The sequence below is a fragment of the Coffea eugenioides genome, chromosome 4 (assembly GCF_003713205.1).
Source record: "Coffea eugenioides isolate CCC68of chromosome 4, Ceug_1.0, whole genome shotgun sequence".
Taxonomy (NCBI): domain Eukaryota; kingdom Viridiplantae; phylum Streptophyta; class Magnoliopsida; order Gentianales; family Rubiaceae; genus Coffea; species Coffea eugenioides.
In genome coordinates, this window is record NC_040038.1 from 24,356,366 (window position 1) to 24,373,313 (window position 16,948).

At 39.1% G+C, this 16,948-nt stretch overlaps 1 protein-coding gene and 1 long non-coding RNA gene across 2 annotated transcripts; both read left to right on the top strand.

Moving 5' to 3' along the window:
* The first annotated feature begins 1,052 nt into the window (after window positions 1–1,052).
* On the top strand, window positions 1,053–5,533 carry LOC113767312. Its single transcript, XR_003468000.1, has 3 exons — window positions 1,053–1,111; window positions 1,334–1,380; window positions 5,440–5,533. It is a non-coding gene; the product is annotated as an uncharacterized LOC113767312 (long non-coding RNA).
* Window positions 5,534–6,763: 1,230 nt separating this feature from the next.
* On the top strand, window positions 6,764–11,671 carry LOC113769208. Its single transcript, XM_027313674.1, has 3 exons — window positions 6,764–7,054; window positions 10,601–10,886; window positions 11,022–11,671. Exons 1-3 carry the CDS (start codon window positions 6,764–6,766, stop codon window positions 11,669–11,671), a joined length of 1,227 nt encoding a protein of 408 aa, XP_027169475.1.
* The last annotated feature ends 5,277 nt before the right edge of the window (window positions 11,672–16,948 follow it).

Genomic DNA, 16,948 nt, shown 5'->3' on the forward strand with positions numbered 1-16,948 from the left:
CCAGTAGGACAAAACTTGTGTGCTAATAAGATCTTATCGAATTTGGATCTGCGAGATATGTAAAGTGCATTGCGTATACCAATTTAAAAGGGGCTATTACATCATTTGTTCTTGAATTGACAAATTTCTTGAGGCAATTGAATCTGTGAACCGCATGAAAGAATTGTTATCTCGCTCGTCGTGAACAGATTAAGAATACAAGACTTACGTGATATTTAATGTGGAATAAGTTTTACAATTCGTAAGAGTGGGATGCAAAAGTGACATCTGGAGTTTTTGAGTTAAGGTATAAATTTCGAGGACGAAATTCTCTTAAGGGGGAGAGGATGTGAGGACCCATAATTTTATTATTTCAAAATATTGTTAAATTGGTCATTTTAAAAATATTTCGTACTCGAGTTACCAAAAAAAAAAATACTAAAGTACATGAATTTCTCGAAAATAAATTTTACCGATTGGTTCTTTACGCGCAAATTATTTTAATGCCCAAATTTATTCAAGATGAATTGCTTATCGTGATTTTTTTATTGTTATATATATATACTTGGATTATCATATTTTAGAGTTTTAGAATCGAATAAGTTGAATTTCCAAGTTCAAACGAGAAAACCCTTAAGTTTGACCTTTATACGCGCGCGTGCCGAAAAGGCCCCGACAGGCACATTAATTTGATTAATTGGAGATTTTAAGAACATGATATTAGACTACTAGTAATGTACTATTAATGTACTAGGGAAATTACCTCAGAGGTTTAGTGCACAAAAGTTGCAAACGAGCGCGAAAATTGGACACGCGAAGACCCTAAACGGACCTAGCATGAGTTGACACTTAGACTTAACCATTAAGTCACCAATTCTCTCCACTTTCATTACAAAATCTAATTTCACTCTCTCGCCTCTCTTCACTCTCTCTGTTTGGCCGAAAATAGGAAGAAGAAAAGGGAAGAAAAATCTAGCCAAAATCCTTACAAAATTACTTCAATCCACTTCCAAATTTCATCATCCATTAGAGGGCTTTGATCCTAGCTTGGAAGAGGGGGCTGTTCATCAGTTTTCTTGGAGGAATTTCGGTCAAGATTTCTGCCCTAAAGCTGTCCAACTAAGTTCTTGAGGTAACTCACTCACCCACACTTCAATCTTGCAAAATTATAGCTCAAATGGAGCAAAGGTAGCATGGGTTTGCAACCTATGGTAGAATTTGGGTTGATTGGTTGAGTAATTATGTTCTTGCAATTCCATGACATGCTCAAGGGTTTGAGGATGTTTATTGGTGGCTGATGTGATGAATTAACATGTTGTGGTTGCTGATATTGTGCTATGTTGCATGTATATAGAATGATTGATGGAATGAAGTTGGAAGAAAGTTAGAAATTTGGAAAAGGTACTGTCTGAAATTTCTGACTTGATGCCCGACTTTCTTGTTTGCTGCTGCCCTGTAATTTCAAAAATTGTCTGGTGTTAATTGAGCTTCCAAATTGGTGTAGATATGTTGTGCTATGTGTATTGTGGTTGTCTACCAAAAATCAACCCAAATGGTTGGTTAAATTTTGAGTTACAAGTAAAGAAGCAAAACTGGAACAAGCTCCAGAATTTTCTGACCAGCAACATTTGTGTAGCTATAACGTTTTGTTCGTTGATCTAAATTGAGTGCCGTTTGCGGCATTTGAAAGTAGACTCTTAGAGCTTTAAAACGGTACCAAGCTCATTTTCTAGTTCGTCCCAAGCGATTCGTGGCGAGTTTTGAAAGTTGGCTGTCTGTTTATTACTGTTCATCCGAGACTGTCCAGAAAATCCATTTTGTTGCTTGATTTTGAACCGCTTATGTCTGGATTTTGGAAATGATTTCTTCTACATAAATATATCCTTGTGAACCTAGTTTCAAACACCACCAACCATTTTCAATATCACTGAGAATTGAGTAAGATACGGCCTAATTAGCGAAGTGCATTAAATCTGGAAAATTTCTGGAAAGGCCAACAGTCCAGGAATTTTAGCGAACTTCAACTTTTTATTTCTTGAGCTAGGAACATTGGAATCGAGTTCCATTTTTTTCATTTGAAACTTGGATTGGTACTTTACATGCATATCAAATTTCAAAGGCTGGTTTTGATTCTATGATTTTAAGCGAAATTCCAAAATTATTGGAAAAACTTGGACTGTTTTGACCTATCTTCAATGAATAGTAAACTTTCTTGGAGAAATTGACTTGTTTCTGATTTGATTCTTGGAAAGTGACCTTCTACAAAGTTGTTATGCTTCGAATGAAGTTTTTGACGGTGTAAAATTTGCCATTTTTAGACTTTCCGAACTTCCGGACTGATATTTCCAAGAATGACTCGAAAAGTGAAAATTTCCAATTTGGGCCTAAATGTTCTTTTAAGGGCCTAGGTTACATTTTTAGAACTCTTAGAGCATTTCAAACCTATTTTCATGGTGAACTTGAGTTCACCTATCACTTGAGACCTCATTTGAAAGTCAGTTCCTTATGAACTGAAATACTTTGGAAACTTGAATTTTGGAGTCAAAATTGACTATTTCTTTTCTTTACACGAATACTGTATGGCCTGGAATTTGAGATACAATGTGTGACGCCCCGAAAAAAAATGAGTTTGAGAACCCGGAAATTTTCTAATTTTCTAGGGTTTTATTTATTTAATGGCTTGTTTTCTGCGTTTTCTTTAGTAGGGAAGTTTTCTAGATATTTTTAATGAGCAGATATAGTTTTTGGATGATTTTTCTAGTATCAAATAGGTTTTGAGAAATTAAGAGTGTATACCGGATGTGGGACTCACTAGGGCGAAAAGTTCGGAAAAATTCGACCAATTAGGTTAAGTTCCGGATACTGGGTGAAATTTATCGGGTGTTAAGAGATAAGTAGAGGATGAGATGTGATTGATGCGAGAGGAAACAAAAGGATAGAAATGCATTTAATGGAGTGACAAGTGTCACACTTCCATTGGTTGAAGCCTAAGACAACTATTCACCTTTTTGACCTTTCTTTACCATTTGATTAAATATCTCAAAATTGACCAAATATTCACTCTTTCTTTCTCCATGTTGGCCGGCCATCTTGAGCTTAAGAGGGAAGAAAACTCTTCAAACTTTTAGCTACCATCTAGTGCAAATCATCCAAACCAATTGCTGAAATTTGTTTCTACTCCATAAAATCCCTCCATTTGGTGCTAGTAAGTGATTTTGTGAAAGTGTTCAAGGAAGCTAAGGTGTCCTACAACTCCTTCTCTCTTGTTTACTAGGTGAGTGGTGATTGAACTTCCTCCTACACTTAATGAAGTTTAAGTTGTGCTTAATGGTAGCTAAAGTGATGAATTTGTGGTTTATTTCTTGGTTTGAGATGAATTGGTGAAGTTTTCAATTTATTGAGGAATTTTCTGGTTTAATATGAATGTGATGTTGTGGATATCTTTGATGATGGGCATTGATGGTTAATGACTCTAGTAGGTGTAAATGATTGGAAATTCCAACCAATTTTGGATTTGGAAGGAAATGTGAAAAGTTAGGGTTTCATAACCCCCCTTTCTGTCCGGTTTTTTATCATATAGTTAGAGGCCGAATTGGCCTTTCCTTAAAACATGAAAGTTGTAGGTATTGATGTTTTTGAGGTGCCTGTAAAATTTCAGGTCATTTTGAGTAGTGTAGAGTGAGAAATGTCGAATTTACTATTGCTGTTCTGGGTTTCAGGATGGCCGAACTGCGCCTGTAATCGGCAGTTTTGACTGGAATTGCTTTGGATTTGGTTGTTGAGGTCTTCTGATGAAATGTATCTTGACGTCCTAGCTATCATATGCCTTTGGAATTTCTGCATTTGGACTGGTTTAGACTGAGTTGTACTAATTACAGCATAGTGTCATTTGTAAACCTGCAATTAAGGTTCTGGTTTGGTATTTTGCATATTTGACCTAGTTGTGCTAGGTTTTGGACTGAGTGGCCTTCTACATTGTTGTAGCCCTATCTCTTAGCTTCGAAACGGTGGGTCTTTCACCTTCATCCGACAATCGTAGCGCCTTTGGTACCATTACCGCAAAATGACGTCCAAAACTGTTTTTCTGGTTTTGAGCTTAACTTTCATTTCCGGACTTTTCCCTAGCTTGACTTGTACTAGTACTACTTGGAGCTTGCTGAATGGCTATTGGATGAACTTGTTGTTGTGTGTGTACCTTTGGGACTGGCTGAGGATATAATGAAGCCATGATGGCTGGAAAAGTAAGCAAATTCAGGGGAAGTGCTGTCCAAACTTTGAAGGAACTTGTTTGCATTGAGTTTGTGATTTAAGACTTGGATTTGAGCAAGGCAATGATATTTAATGGATGATTTCTGAGCCATGGAGGTGAGTGACCTCAAACTATTTCTAAAATTATTTATGAACCATTTCTTGCATTATTTACTTTTGAACTGTTTTCAAAGTTACTTTTGGAGCTGTTTTCTTACATATCATGCGTGCTTGCATATCAGTGTCTTGTTATTATTGATTTTGCTTTCAATGATTGTTAAAACGAGTTTCTAGGTGAGTGTTTACTTTATCGCACTCGACCTAAATAAATATGAAATTTTCAATGATTAATGATTAAATGCTACTTGCGCATGAATGTAAGCCTTTTGGGCTGAACTGGCCATTGCCCCTTGTTACCGGTCGTCTCGAGCCAGAAGCGGACTCGGTCGGGCGACTAGGAACTTGGGTGAACGTTTCGGTATACTCAAGTATTACCTTGTAGGTTGGTGAAGCCTGGCCAAAAGCCAGGGACGGGGTGAATGAATGCACGAATGAAACCAAAAATGAAATGAAATGACAGGAGAACGAACGTATCCTTTTCATGAATGTTACTATCGCTTTCCATTGTAAATGTTTCTTGAATTATTGATACTCCCTATTTAATGTTTTGTAAACGTTGTAATTGTTTCTAGACTTATCCTTTGATTTACAACATCATTGAAATGAACCATTGTTAAACAGATTTGATAACTGATTTTATTGGTTACTTGCTGAGCTTCTAGCTCACCCCAAAAATGTTTTATTCCCCTCCACAGGCCTCAAGGCGAAGGAAGGGCTTGTAGTGTTTATTCATGGATTATCTCATGTATGGATTGAACTTGGATTTCCTTTTGTGTAATCATTCATATTGGGATTGTATTGAACGTTTAGAATTGATTGGATGTGTAATAGTCTAGTTTTGGACTTCCTCCTGTATACTAATTGTAATCAAGGATCAGAGTGGCGCTGCGGAAGCGTGGACGCTTCGCTTTTGATATGTAAAGTTTGGGAACCTTTGATGTATATTTGATATATATATATCTTGAAATTCAATTGAGGATTGTAGTGAACGACTGAGTCCCGGCGAGAGCTGGGCAGGCGGTCCGCCGAACCCTTTGGTTCGCCTTAGGGGGAGGTGGGGCTGTTACACAATGCATTATTGCATACTTTCAGGATCTCAAGAGGACTTCGAGGGAACTCCCGGCGAAGCGTCTTAGAGCTAATTTCTCAAACTTTGACTTTTGATACTTGGTGAGTATCAAGTGCATGTGAAGTGTTTAAAAGAAATGATTCTTGTACTTGCTAGTTAATGAGGTTAGGGAGTACTTTATTGCCCTTGTCCTCTCTTTCATGAAATTGCTTGCTTGATAAGTGATACGTGTTACATGTGAATGCAAATGAAAGTGTTTTTCGTGAGCATTGAGCGGCAGAATGTATCATGCCCTTTTAGGGTAGGAGGTACCGCTCATCCCGTCTCAATGCTATGACCAAATCTTGTCGATTGGAGCTTTGTCTCATCGACCTCAAAGTGAATGGGGGGGACGCCCCAACCCATTGGCTAGCCTTGTAACTCGAGCCGGCAAGGGCTTGGTCGAGAAACTTGGTGAACCTTGGGAAGTGTTATAGCTTGATCCAAATAAGGGGTCTTGCTAGGTATACTTGTTAAGTGATACCACCTACATGCTTGTTTGGTTACGGATCCAAGAGGGTGTCATGGTGGCTGGAGGTAGTAAGTGGAGTTCTACATGGATAACTGTGAAAGTTGACGGAGGGTCAACTACCTGAGCTTCGATCGCGCGTGGATTAGCTCCTGAGAGCTCCCGTATCCTTTTATTGTGATCAAATTCCCTACTTGCTTAATGTTTCGCAGTTACTTGTTACTTGAGTTATTGCTTTATATTGTGTCTTTGCTCGCATGCTTGCATGTTTTTCCCTTGGCCTCACTGAGCGTTAGCTCACCTCAATTTGTTTTCCTTAACAGGTTCGGAAGTGAAAGTTCTGAGGCTTAATTAGTAACCCCCAAAAATAATTTTTCCCCACAAGGCTCGAGGCCAAAGAAAGCGCTTGTATTGAGTTATTAGTGCCTGAAGGGATATCTCATATATAATTTGAATTCGATTCCCTTGATAAGTATTTGATGTAATTATTTGAGAACTGAGGACTTTTGTCTTATTCGGGGAATGATACCCTTACTTGAGATTTGTAATGTATCTTATCTCGTTCTAAGTTTGAAAAATGTTATTTCGTTTATTCTTGAGGTTGTACCCTATGTTATTGGATGTGAGTGATGTATTTTATTTGAGAATTGTAGTGAGTCCCGGCGAGAGTTGGGCAGGCGGTCCGCCGAGCCCTTTGGTTCGCCTTAGGGGGAGGTGGGGCTGTCACAGTTGGAAAATGTGTTATAGAACATATAAGTATTCGCTTGTCTCTAAGTTGAATCGTATCTATTAAGATGAAATGTCAGAGAACTGATTAAGTGATATTTTGTTGTGTAGGTATGGAGGCTGGTGGATCCAGCTATACCGGTGGATCTAGCGGTGCCGGAGTACGAGCTACGAGGGTAGGCAAGCCGGTGAATTGGGTGGTATGCCGACGAGTTCTCAGATACCAGAGGAGGGTCGGGGAACCCTATAGGCTATATTCTCCCTTTGGCCAGATGAGTCGATCGTGTCAGTGTCGACATATGTATGGATATCCTGACGAGGTGGTTATGGCTATAGATGACGAGCATCGTCACCTAGGCAGGACGGTCGACACTTTGAGGGCACAGCTGGATGAGGCCAGAGGGGTGAGTCATGCCTAGGCCATGAGCCTGCGTGACCTCGAGACGGGGCTACGAGTTGAGGAGGAGCGGACGCATACAGTGACGCCCCGAAAAGTATAAGTGTGAGAACCCGAAAATTTTCTAATTTTCTAGGGTTTATTTTATTTAATCGCCCTCCTTTTCTACATTTTCTTTATTAGAAAAATTCCCCAAATAAAGTTTATGAGTAAAAATAGTTTTAAAATGATTTTTCTAGTATCGGTTAGTTTTTGAGAAATTAAGAGCGTATTTTGAACGTGGGACCCGCAAGTGCGGTAAACGCAATATATTTTTGACAACTTGTTGGATTTTGTATTAAGTGATATTATTTTACAAAGTGTTAAGATATTTGTATTAGAGAGACAAAAAGATAAGTTTTGAACCAAATGGTGACAAGTGTCACCTTGTGATTTAATCTTGGACTTTGACCATTTGACTTTACCTTTACCTTTACCAAATAAATACAAAAAATTGATCAAAATAAGCTTCATTTTGTAAGCTTCATTTTGTAAGCTTCTTGGCCGAATGTTCTTGCTCAAGAAAGAAAGAAAAGCTCTCAATTTCTTCCTTCTATTTCTTGCTCAATCTTCAAATCCAACCAATAAAACTCCAAATCATTCCATAAAATCTCTTTGCTAAGTGGTCTTGAGGTGTTTTGTGGAGTTGTTTGGAAAGCTAAGGTGATTTGTTGCTCTATCTCTTGTATGGCTAAGGTCAGTTGTGAAGAACCACTCTCCTCCCTTAATTGATGTTCAATTCATGATTGGTGGTGGTATAAGATGCACTTTTATGGATTATATCTTGATTTTGGTTGAATTGGTGAAGTTTTATAATTTTTGGGGATTTTTCTGTTTTCATATGGATATGATTATGGGGTCATGTATGATGATTGGAAATGATGTTTAATGACTCTAGGAGGTGGAAAAAGTGATTAATTACAATCAATTTCTGTTTTGGAAGGAAAAGTGGAAAACTAGGTTTCAATGTTCTTCATTCTGTCCGAATTTTTAGCTCATATATAGAGGCCTAATTGGCCTTGTCTTAAAACATGAAAGTTGTAGGTAATGCCATTTTAGAGGTGCCTACAAAATTTCAGGTCAATTGGAGTAGTGTAGAATGAGAAAAGTCGAAATTACTATTGCTGTTCTGGTTTTACCCGAATGTAAGAATTGCGCCTGTAATTGATTGTTTTGGTTAGGAATGCTTCCAAATTGGTTGTTGAGGCCTTCTGATGAAATGTATCCATGTTTCTTAGCTTTTATCTGGTTTTGGAATTTCTGGATTCGGACTTGGATAGCCTGATTTATGATGTTTCCGCTAGAATGCGTTCTGTGAATCTGTTTTTGTGATTCTGGTATAGTATCTTGCATTTTTGACCTGGTTACACTCGAAACCGGGTTGAGTGACCTTCTGTAATATTGTAACCCTATCTCTTAGCTTCGAAACGGTGTATCTTTCACCTTCATCCGACCATCGTAGTACCTTTGGTGCCATTACCGCAAAATGACGTCAAAACCTGTTTTTCTGGTTTTGAGCTTAACTTTCATTTCCGGACTTTTCCCTAGCTTGACTTGTACTTGTACTACTTGGAGCTTTCTGAATGGCTATTGGATGAACTTGTTGTTGTGTGTGTACCTTTGGTACTGGCTGAGAAAATAATGAAGCCATGATGGCTGGAAAAGTTAGCAAATTCAGGGGAAGTGTTGTCCGAACTTTGAAGGGATTTGTTTGCATTGAGTTTGTGATTTAAGACTTGGATTTGAGCAAGGCAATGCTATATGATGGATGGTTTCTAAGCCATGGAGGTGAGTGACCCTAAACTATTTCCAAAGTACTTGTGAAACGTTTCTTGCAATATTTACTTTTGAACTGTTTCCAAAGTTACTTTTGAACTGTTTTCTTGCATATCATGCGTGCTTATATGAGAGTGTTCCTTGTTTGATATATTTCCTTGACTTATTGGCTTGTTATTATGGATTGATAATGTGTTAAGTGCTTTCAATGATGGTTAAAACGAGTTTTCTGGGCGAGTGTGTACTTTATCGCACTCGACCTAAAATAAATGTGAAATTTTCAATGATTAAGGATTAAATGTTACTTGTGCATGAATGTAAGCCTTTTGGCTGAACTGACCACTGCCCTTTGTTACCGATCGACTCGAGCCAGAAGCGGACTCAGTCGGGCGATATGGTGACCCTGGGTGAATTTGGTATACTTGAGTATTACCTTGTAGTCCGGCTACGTCCGGATGGGTGGAGTCCGGACAACGTCCGGATGGGTGGAGTCCGGTCAACGTCCGGAAAAGGGATGAACGAACAAAAGGATGAATGAGGGATTCTACTTACAAAAATGTATTTTTAAACAATTGGAGGAATAAGAGAAAAAGTCAGGGGAACGAACGAACAAACGAATAGCTCCATGTGGACCGTATCCTTTTAATGAATGTTACTTTCGCTTTCCATTGTCCATGTTTCTTGAATTATTGATACTCCATATTTAATGTCTTGTAAATGTTGAAATTGTTTTTGGACTTATCATTTGATTTATGACATCATTGAAATGAACTATTGTGAAACCGATTTGATTACTGATTTTTCTGGTTACTCGCTGAGCTTCTAACTCACCCCAAAAATATTTTATTCCCCTCCACAGGGCTCAAGGCGAAGGAAGGACTTGTAGTACTTGTGCACGTGACTGGATGGCCTATGTTTTGTACAGTTTGGATTTGGAAATCATTTTATGTATAGTTGAGAATTGTTTCCGCTTCGCTTATGTTATGTAATTAGTGGAGAATTTGATGTAATATTTGAGAGTTATATTGTAATTCATTTGAGGATTGTAGTGAACGACTGAGTCCCGGCGAGAGCTGGGCAGGCGGTCCGTCGAACCCTCTGGTTCGCCCTAGGGAGAGGTGGGGCTGTCACACATACCCTTGGTCGTCAGCTTGAGGAGACCCACCGCCACCTCTTCGCTTTGAACTGGCAGATGAGAGAGAGAGCCCGGGGTGTTATGTTAGACTGTGAGGTTCTCCTAGATATACCTGCCGAAGAGCCACCTAGGGCTGGCGGTGCCGGGCCGATGGATGCGATAGACTCTATAGGTTTTGTGGTGGATTTCCGTTAGGGCCGTTACTCAGAGTTGTTTTGTTGACTTTTTGGAGCCGGTGTGCTCATGAACTAACATGTTTTGTATTGGTTGAATGATGGCTAGCTATGAACTGATATGTGTATATTTTTTGTGTGACTTGTATATATATGTACATATTTTGCCGTGACTTGTACATATTTTGATCTTTTGATTATTTCGTGCATTTTATAACTTTTCAACTCTTTGATCTCGTACCCTATTGTGTCCCAATTATAGAAGTTATAAAACAATCAAATGGAGACTCGTGGTGAGGGTAGAGGACGAGGACGAGGACAAGGACCCGAAGGGGTAACCAATGAAAATGCGAATACACAAGCCGAAACCCAACTAACTACAGCCATACAGCGAATGGCTGATTTATTAGAACGAATGGTCAATCAACAGGGTCAAGGCCAAGTACAGCATCTTGGAAATCATGAGGGAGAGAACCGTGCCTTAGAACGGTTCAAGAAGTTTCTACAGCCAAAATTTTTAGGTGGACTTAGCCCTGATATAACGGAGAATTGGTTGGAGCGAATGTTAGACATTTTTGCTGCATTAGGATATCCGGAGGAACGGCAGATAGCTTTCGCCTTTTTTCAATTTGAGGGAGCGGCTCGTGCCTGGTGCAATATGATTCGAGCCAAATGGGATAGAAAGCAAACCCCATGGACATGGGTGAATTTCACTCGTGAGTTTAATGAAAAGTACTTACCGCCACTTGTTCAAGAAAGACGAGAAGATGAGTTCATATGCCTACGTCAAGGGACTATGAGTGTGGCGGAGTACGAGATGCAATTTACCAAACTCTCTCGTTTTGCTCCAGAGTTGGTGCTGACAGACCAAAGGAGAATTCGTCGGTTTGTCCAGGGTTTGAATGTGGAGATTCAAGAGGCACTGGCAGTTGCTCAATTGGTGACTTACAGTCAAGCGATTGAAAAGGCACAAAGAATTGAAAGTACTAAGAGTCAAGTAAAGGCCTTTCATGATAAGAAAAGAAGACAACCGGATACAAGTAGTTATATTGATGGACAAAGCTCGAGGAGCGAGCCACCATCTAAGATGAGCCGAGGAATAAGTGGTCCACGATCCACAGGGATCCTAAATCAAGGAAATGTTAAGAAAAGTCAGGTAGAGAGAGAGACCCAAAGGGGTACCTCACGAGGAGTTCCGACATCAGGACCGAGAATGGCATGTGGATTTTGTGGGGCTGCTAACCACATGGAAGATAATTGTTGGAAGAAAGGACAAGTTTGGAAATGCTACCGATGTGGTAGTCCTGAGCACCTGATTGCTCAGTGCCCTCACCTGCCAAAAGAAGGAAATTTGCCGAGGGCAGAAGGGAACATGTCTAAGTCGACCAATGCCACGGGTAATCGACCAAAAGTGCCGGCAAGAACCTATGCAATGGGACATCAAGAGGTGATAGACCCATTGGCAATCATCGAAGGTATCCCCTATCTTCCATCGTATTGAGGTTCCTTCTATTCATTTTAAAAGATGACTACCATTAAGGCCGATCTACGAGACATTTGGAGTTCATTAAGACTAAAGACCATTGAGATTTTGAGATAAGAATTACACGGTTAGTTCTTGAATTGAAATACATAGTGGGACAAACTTTTGAAGAAATTTTTATTGTCAATGATGAACTTGTTAATGAGATATTAGAGTATTCGAACCCTTAGTTCGTGAAAGGATTAAGACGATCTGACTTAAAGGTTGCAATTTCAAGGACGAAATTCTTTTAAGGAGGGGAGATTGTAACACACCGAATGTTAGGAGATTGTTGTGTTTTTTGGTTTTGATTTAAACCCTTACATTTGTTTTGTTTAAAGACTAGAAACCCTAAATTATTACTTTATAATAGCCTTACTACCCAATCACCCCACAATAAGTGCAAATGAATATAGAATTAAAGGTTTTTCCTTTGTGTTCTCAAGTTAGTGCGAATTAGGGTTTTTACGCCTATCCGTGGTGTGACTATCTGGTACGGAGTGTGGATCAAATTTGGTGATTAAGAGTGAGTTTTAGATGATATTAAGTGTGTGATTAGAAGTGATAATAATAAGTTAGTGAATTATAAGTTAAAACTCTAGTACGTGCGAAATAAGGAAAAAGGGGTTGGAACGACAGGTACCGTTCGCTACCGATTGAGTGCATCACTTGAACATCACATTATTACCTTAATCTTCTCACTTTTATTTTAGTAAAATTGGCTCTAAATATCTCCTCCATAGGGCCAAAATTATTGACCAAGAAAAGGGAGGAAAAAGAAAAAAATTAAGATTGAATCTTGTGGTGACACTTGTTGGCAATCCATGGACCTTTGACCAAATGAGTTTCCTTCCTTCTTATCTTTCTTCTTGGCTCCATTCCCTTCCATTTTCTTCCATCTTGGCTGAAAATAAGAGAGGGAAAAGAGAGAAAAACAACTTCACCTCCAACCTTGATTCTTCCTTGTTGAGTTGAAATTAACCGAACCAAACCAATTAAACTTACCTTTTGGTGCTTGGAAGGCTTGGTGTACTGAAATTTTTGGAAGAAAGTGGTGTCTTTCTCACCTCCAAGGAGCTTTTGGAAGGTACCATGGCTGCCTATCCCTTTACTCTTCCTTAATCTTGTTTAAGTGTGAATAGAAACTCATATTCTTGGTTTATGACGGTTAATCGGTTAGTTTTGATTGATTTGTTGGGTATGGAGTTAGGGTTTACATTTTCAGCTTTGATTATAGTTATCTACCTCTTAAATGATGTTATTGAGTTAGTAATTGGTGGGTTTAATGATAGAGCACTTGTTAGATATGGATTTCTAGAGTAAAGGTGCAAAAGCCAGAAATTGGAAACCAATCTGCCCTGTTCTGTCCGGTTCTGGTTGACCATGAGGAAGGCTGACTTAGGCTTAAAACAAAACATGAAAGTTGTAGGGAATGATGTTTTATAGCTGCCTGTAAAATTTCAACTCAATTAGAGCGCTGTAGCATGTGAAAAGACAAAAATACCCCTGACTGCCATAGGTAGAGCTTGTGGCCAGTTTTGACATTTCACCAATCTGACCGCATCTGTTCACCCTGATCCGTACATTTGGCCAAAACACAGAAGTTGTAGTGCTATGTCTTAGCTTTCCAATGCCCCTGCAAACGCCTTAATCGGACTTTGGTAGCCTGAGTTATTGTCGTTTACGCATAGTGCGGCTGACTAGCCCGAATGTGAGATTCTGGTTCTGTAATTTGAGATTTTGACTTAGATACACTACAAACTGGACTGAGTGGTCTTCATCAAAGTTGTAGGCCTTTGTTTTTTCTTCGAAACGGTATAAATTTCCCCCCAATCCAATAAGCGTAGCTTCAGTTGTGCTCATTACGCTAAGTGACGGCAAATCTGTCTTTTGATTTATGCCTTACATTTCATTTCCGGACATGTACCTAGTTTAATTTTGTACTTGTATGACTTTGAGCCTATTGAACGGCTATTGAAATGAGATTATTTTGTGTGTGACTTTGGGACTGTTTGAGGAAAATATTGAAGCCGGAAATGGCTGGAAAATAGGTAAACACAAGGGGCATGCCGCCAAATTTTCACTAGAGGACTAACCTAGCCTTTGGAGTTCTAGTTCTGTATTTTGCAAATTTGACTTGGATACACTGAAAACTGGGTCGAGGTGTCTTCATGGAAGTTGTAACATTTTGTCTAAGTTTCGAGACACTACCTAGTACATTTTGATCAGATAACCACAGCTCCAGTTATGGTCAAAATCGTGTAACCCGTTTTGTACCATTTTCATTTTTGCGCACGCGCACGTGCATTTCTCAACCGTTTTTGCCATTTTGGACCGTTTAGGATTATTTTTGTTATTTTGTTACCATTCCAGCCGTTTTGGCCAGTTTCAACATTCTTTTGGCCTTAACGTCGTGTTTGACCATTTTTTATTATTTTTGACCGTTTTCGACCGTTTTCGGTCGTTTAAGTTATAAACTGCTATTGTATGGCCGTTTCACTTATGTGTGTATATAATCTGTCAATACAGACTGTGAGGCTTTTGACGGTGACGGTCAAGCTCAGTGAATTGTATCATTTTTCGTGCCAAGCTTTATCAAGTGAGTAATTGGGTTGTTTATTGATGTGAAATTGTTAAAGTGCTTTGTATATGTTAAATGGGTACTTAGGCGAGGGTGTACTTTATCTCACTCGACCTAAACCCATCATTTGTTTTGATTTCATATGTGAGAATATATGCCTGATGTTGAGTATCACCCTTTTGCTGTGTGCTGATGGGGATGATTACATGATTTGAATTGAACCCCTTTTGTTGTGTGCTGTTGGGGTAAGTACTTTGCTGAGAGATATCATCTATTGAGAGATTGGATATCTCAGAACTTGGTTCCAGCCCGGTTCCAAGGGTAGACGAACTATTCGAGCCAGCCGGGGCTTGGTCGAAGTTAGTTCCATGCTAACCTTGGAATTTCGTTCTTTGTTAAAGCTAAGTGATTTTGTTTCGCTCGAACTGCTATGTGCTGTTGATTGGCCAGCGGGGGTTGATAAGGTGAATGAGAAAAATAAGTGGAGTCTACGGACCATGAGTACTTTGGTTGATGGAGTGTCGACAGGCGTTCAAGCTCGGGGAATTGAACTGGCTTTGGAGCCACCCGTATCCTACCCTTGTGATGTTTCCTTTCTGTTATTGATGTGAAATATCCTGATTTACTTGTTTATTTGGATGTGAGTTTACATTTTACCCTTGATTACTCACTAAGCATATAGCTTACCCCATTCTATTTCTTTTCCTTAGCAGGGGGCCGACGCGGGGATCGCTCGGGAAGGTGTTTAGACTTTTGGCTATAGAATAGTTGAATTTGTACTTATTATAGGTTGACTAGTAAGATGTATATAGTTGTCGTGGTGGTTGTAGTTATCAGCTTTTCTAGGGTTTATTTTCTGGTACTCGTGGTATGTATGACTTGATGTACTAGTTTATGCAACTTTTGAAGATGTAATTATTTAAATAGAACTTTCTTTTGGCGTGAACTCTATTTTCTAGTTTTAGAGTATCGAGTTCTGGCGCGAGCTAGTCAGGCATCCCGCCGATACCCTCGAGTTCGCCCTTGGGAGAAGTGGGGGCATCACACAACCCTCTAGCTTAATGATCAAAAAACATCAACTAAGCTACCCAACTCACAGATAAAGGCAGATTCTTGGACAAAAAATGAAATGGGAAGAAAGAAGGAAGAAACAACAAGAAACCGCAACTAGTACAACTTGAGGAAATCCAGTTTTAATCAAATCAAACACAACTTTGATTATCCTAGAAAAAAACGCAGATTGCATGGTATAGATACAAAACCCATCAAATGAGCGAGAACCCAAGTTCCAGTTTAGTAGATTTGATTTCATATAGAAACTGAAATGAACAAGAGAAAGGTTCAAGGTTACCTCTTCTAGTGTCTTTGGAGTCGAAACCTCAGGAGTACTTTGCAAAGGGATGGGTGAAATCCACCAGAAATTGAAGGAATCAGATTGCAGGCTTTGGTGAAGAAGTGCGAACCTAGGGACTTTGAACTCAGACTCGAGGCTGTTGTAGTCATATTTACTAAAAAATTCCTGAAGGAGACTTGCTCCTCTACAATCAGAAAAAGTGCAGAAACCAAAAGAATCCTCAATGCAACTCGAAATTAAGGAGAAAATCACCCCCAAAGTGACCGAATGATCAGCCTGTTTAGCAAAATTTTCTGAAAAGTTTCTTTCTCGTTTCCTCTTCCTGTTGCTGCTTTCCTTCTCCTCAGATCCTCTCCTCCTCCTCCCTTTCTTGTTTCTCCTTTCTTTTTCCCTTTTCTTCTCCTTTCTCCCTTTCGTTCTTTTGTTCTTCAGCCATCCTTTTTCCAATCTCCTCCCTCTCGATTTCTTCCTATTTTTTTTCCTTCTTCCTTGCCCAAAGCTTCCTTACTCTTCCTTTTGGTTCCAGATTTTTCCTCCAAAACCCTCCGCAGTCTCTCTCTTTCTCTCCCCAGATTCCTCTTCCTCTCTCTACCAACCCTCTTGCTTGTTTCTTCTTGTCTTCTGATCACTCCCGAAGCCTCCCTCTCTTTCTTGTTCTCTCTCGGTTCTCTCTTGCTCTCTCTAGCCATCACCTCTCTCAATCTTCCTTCTCTCAATCACTCTTTCCCTTGTTTTCCATAATCCTTTTTTTCTTCCCTTCTCTTTTCGTTCTTTTTTCTTACTGTTCTCTCTTATTTGGCCCCAAGCTCTCTCCCAGATTTTCCCAGGTTCCCCTTTGTTGCTCTCTTGATCCTCAGCCGTCACCTCTTCTCCACCTCTCTCTCTTGATTTTTTCCTTTTTCTCTCCCCTTGCCTTATAAATTTTCCTCATCCAACAAGTGTCCTTTCCATCTAACCTTGCATGTTGTGGTGTCAAAAAAAATCAAAAACACATGACTCATTTGCATGCATTCCACCTAGCTATTATGCATGGCCTCCACCTATTTCTTTTTATTTTATTTTTTTGTTTTTTCAAAACCAATTTAGGGTAAACAAAATGTTAATTCCTAATTGAGATTGCCTTACAAAAAACTTCATTTTATTTGGAAGAAATTGAGTTTGAAAAGATTAAAAATAAATTTTTGTTGAGAATTTTCTTTTTTTAGAAAGTCAATGCAAAAAATATTTTAAAAATGCTGAACCTAATTTATTACAATAAAAATAAACACTAACTATCATTTTGTAAGCTTAGTCAACTAAAATAAAATAAAATAAAACAAGC

Excerpts from the sequence above, each read along its gene's own strand:
- LOC113769208 (XM_027313674.1), top strand. The coding sequence starts at position 6,764 with ATGGAGGCTGGTGGATCCAGCTATACCGGTGGATCTAGCGGTGCCGGA. Across the intron at positions 7,055-10,600 it reads AGCTGGATGAGGCCAGAGGG|GGTCAAGGCCAAGTACAGCA; the intron begins GTGAGTCATGCC and ends GTCAATCAACAG. Across the intron at positions 10,887-11,021 it reads GACATGGGTGAATTTCACTC|AGTTGGTGCTGACAGACCAA; the intron begins GTGAGTTTAATG and ends GTTTTGCTCCAG.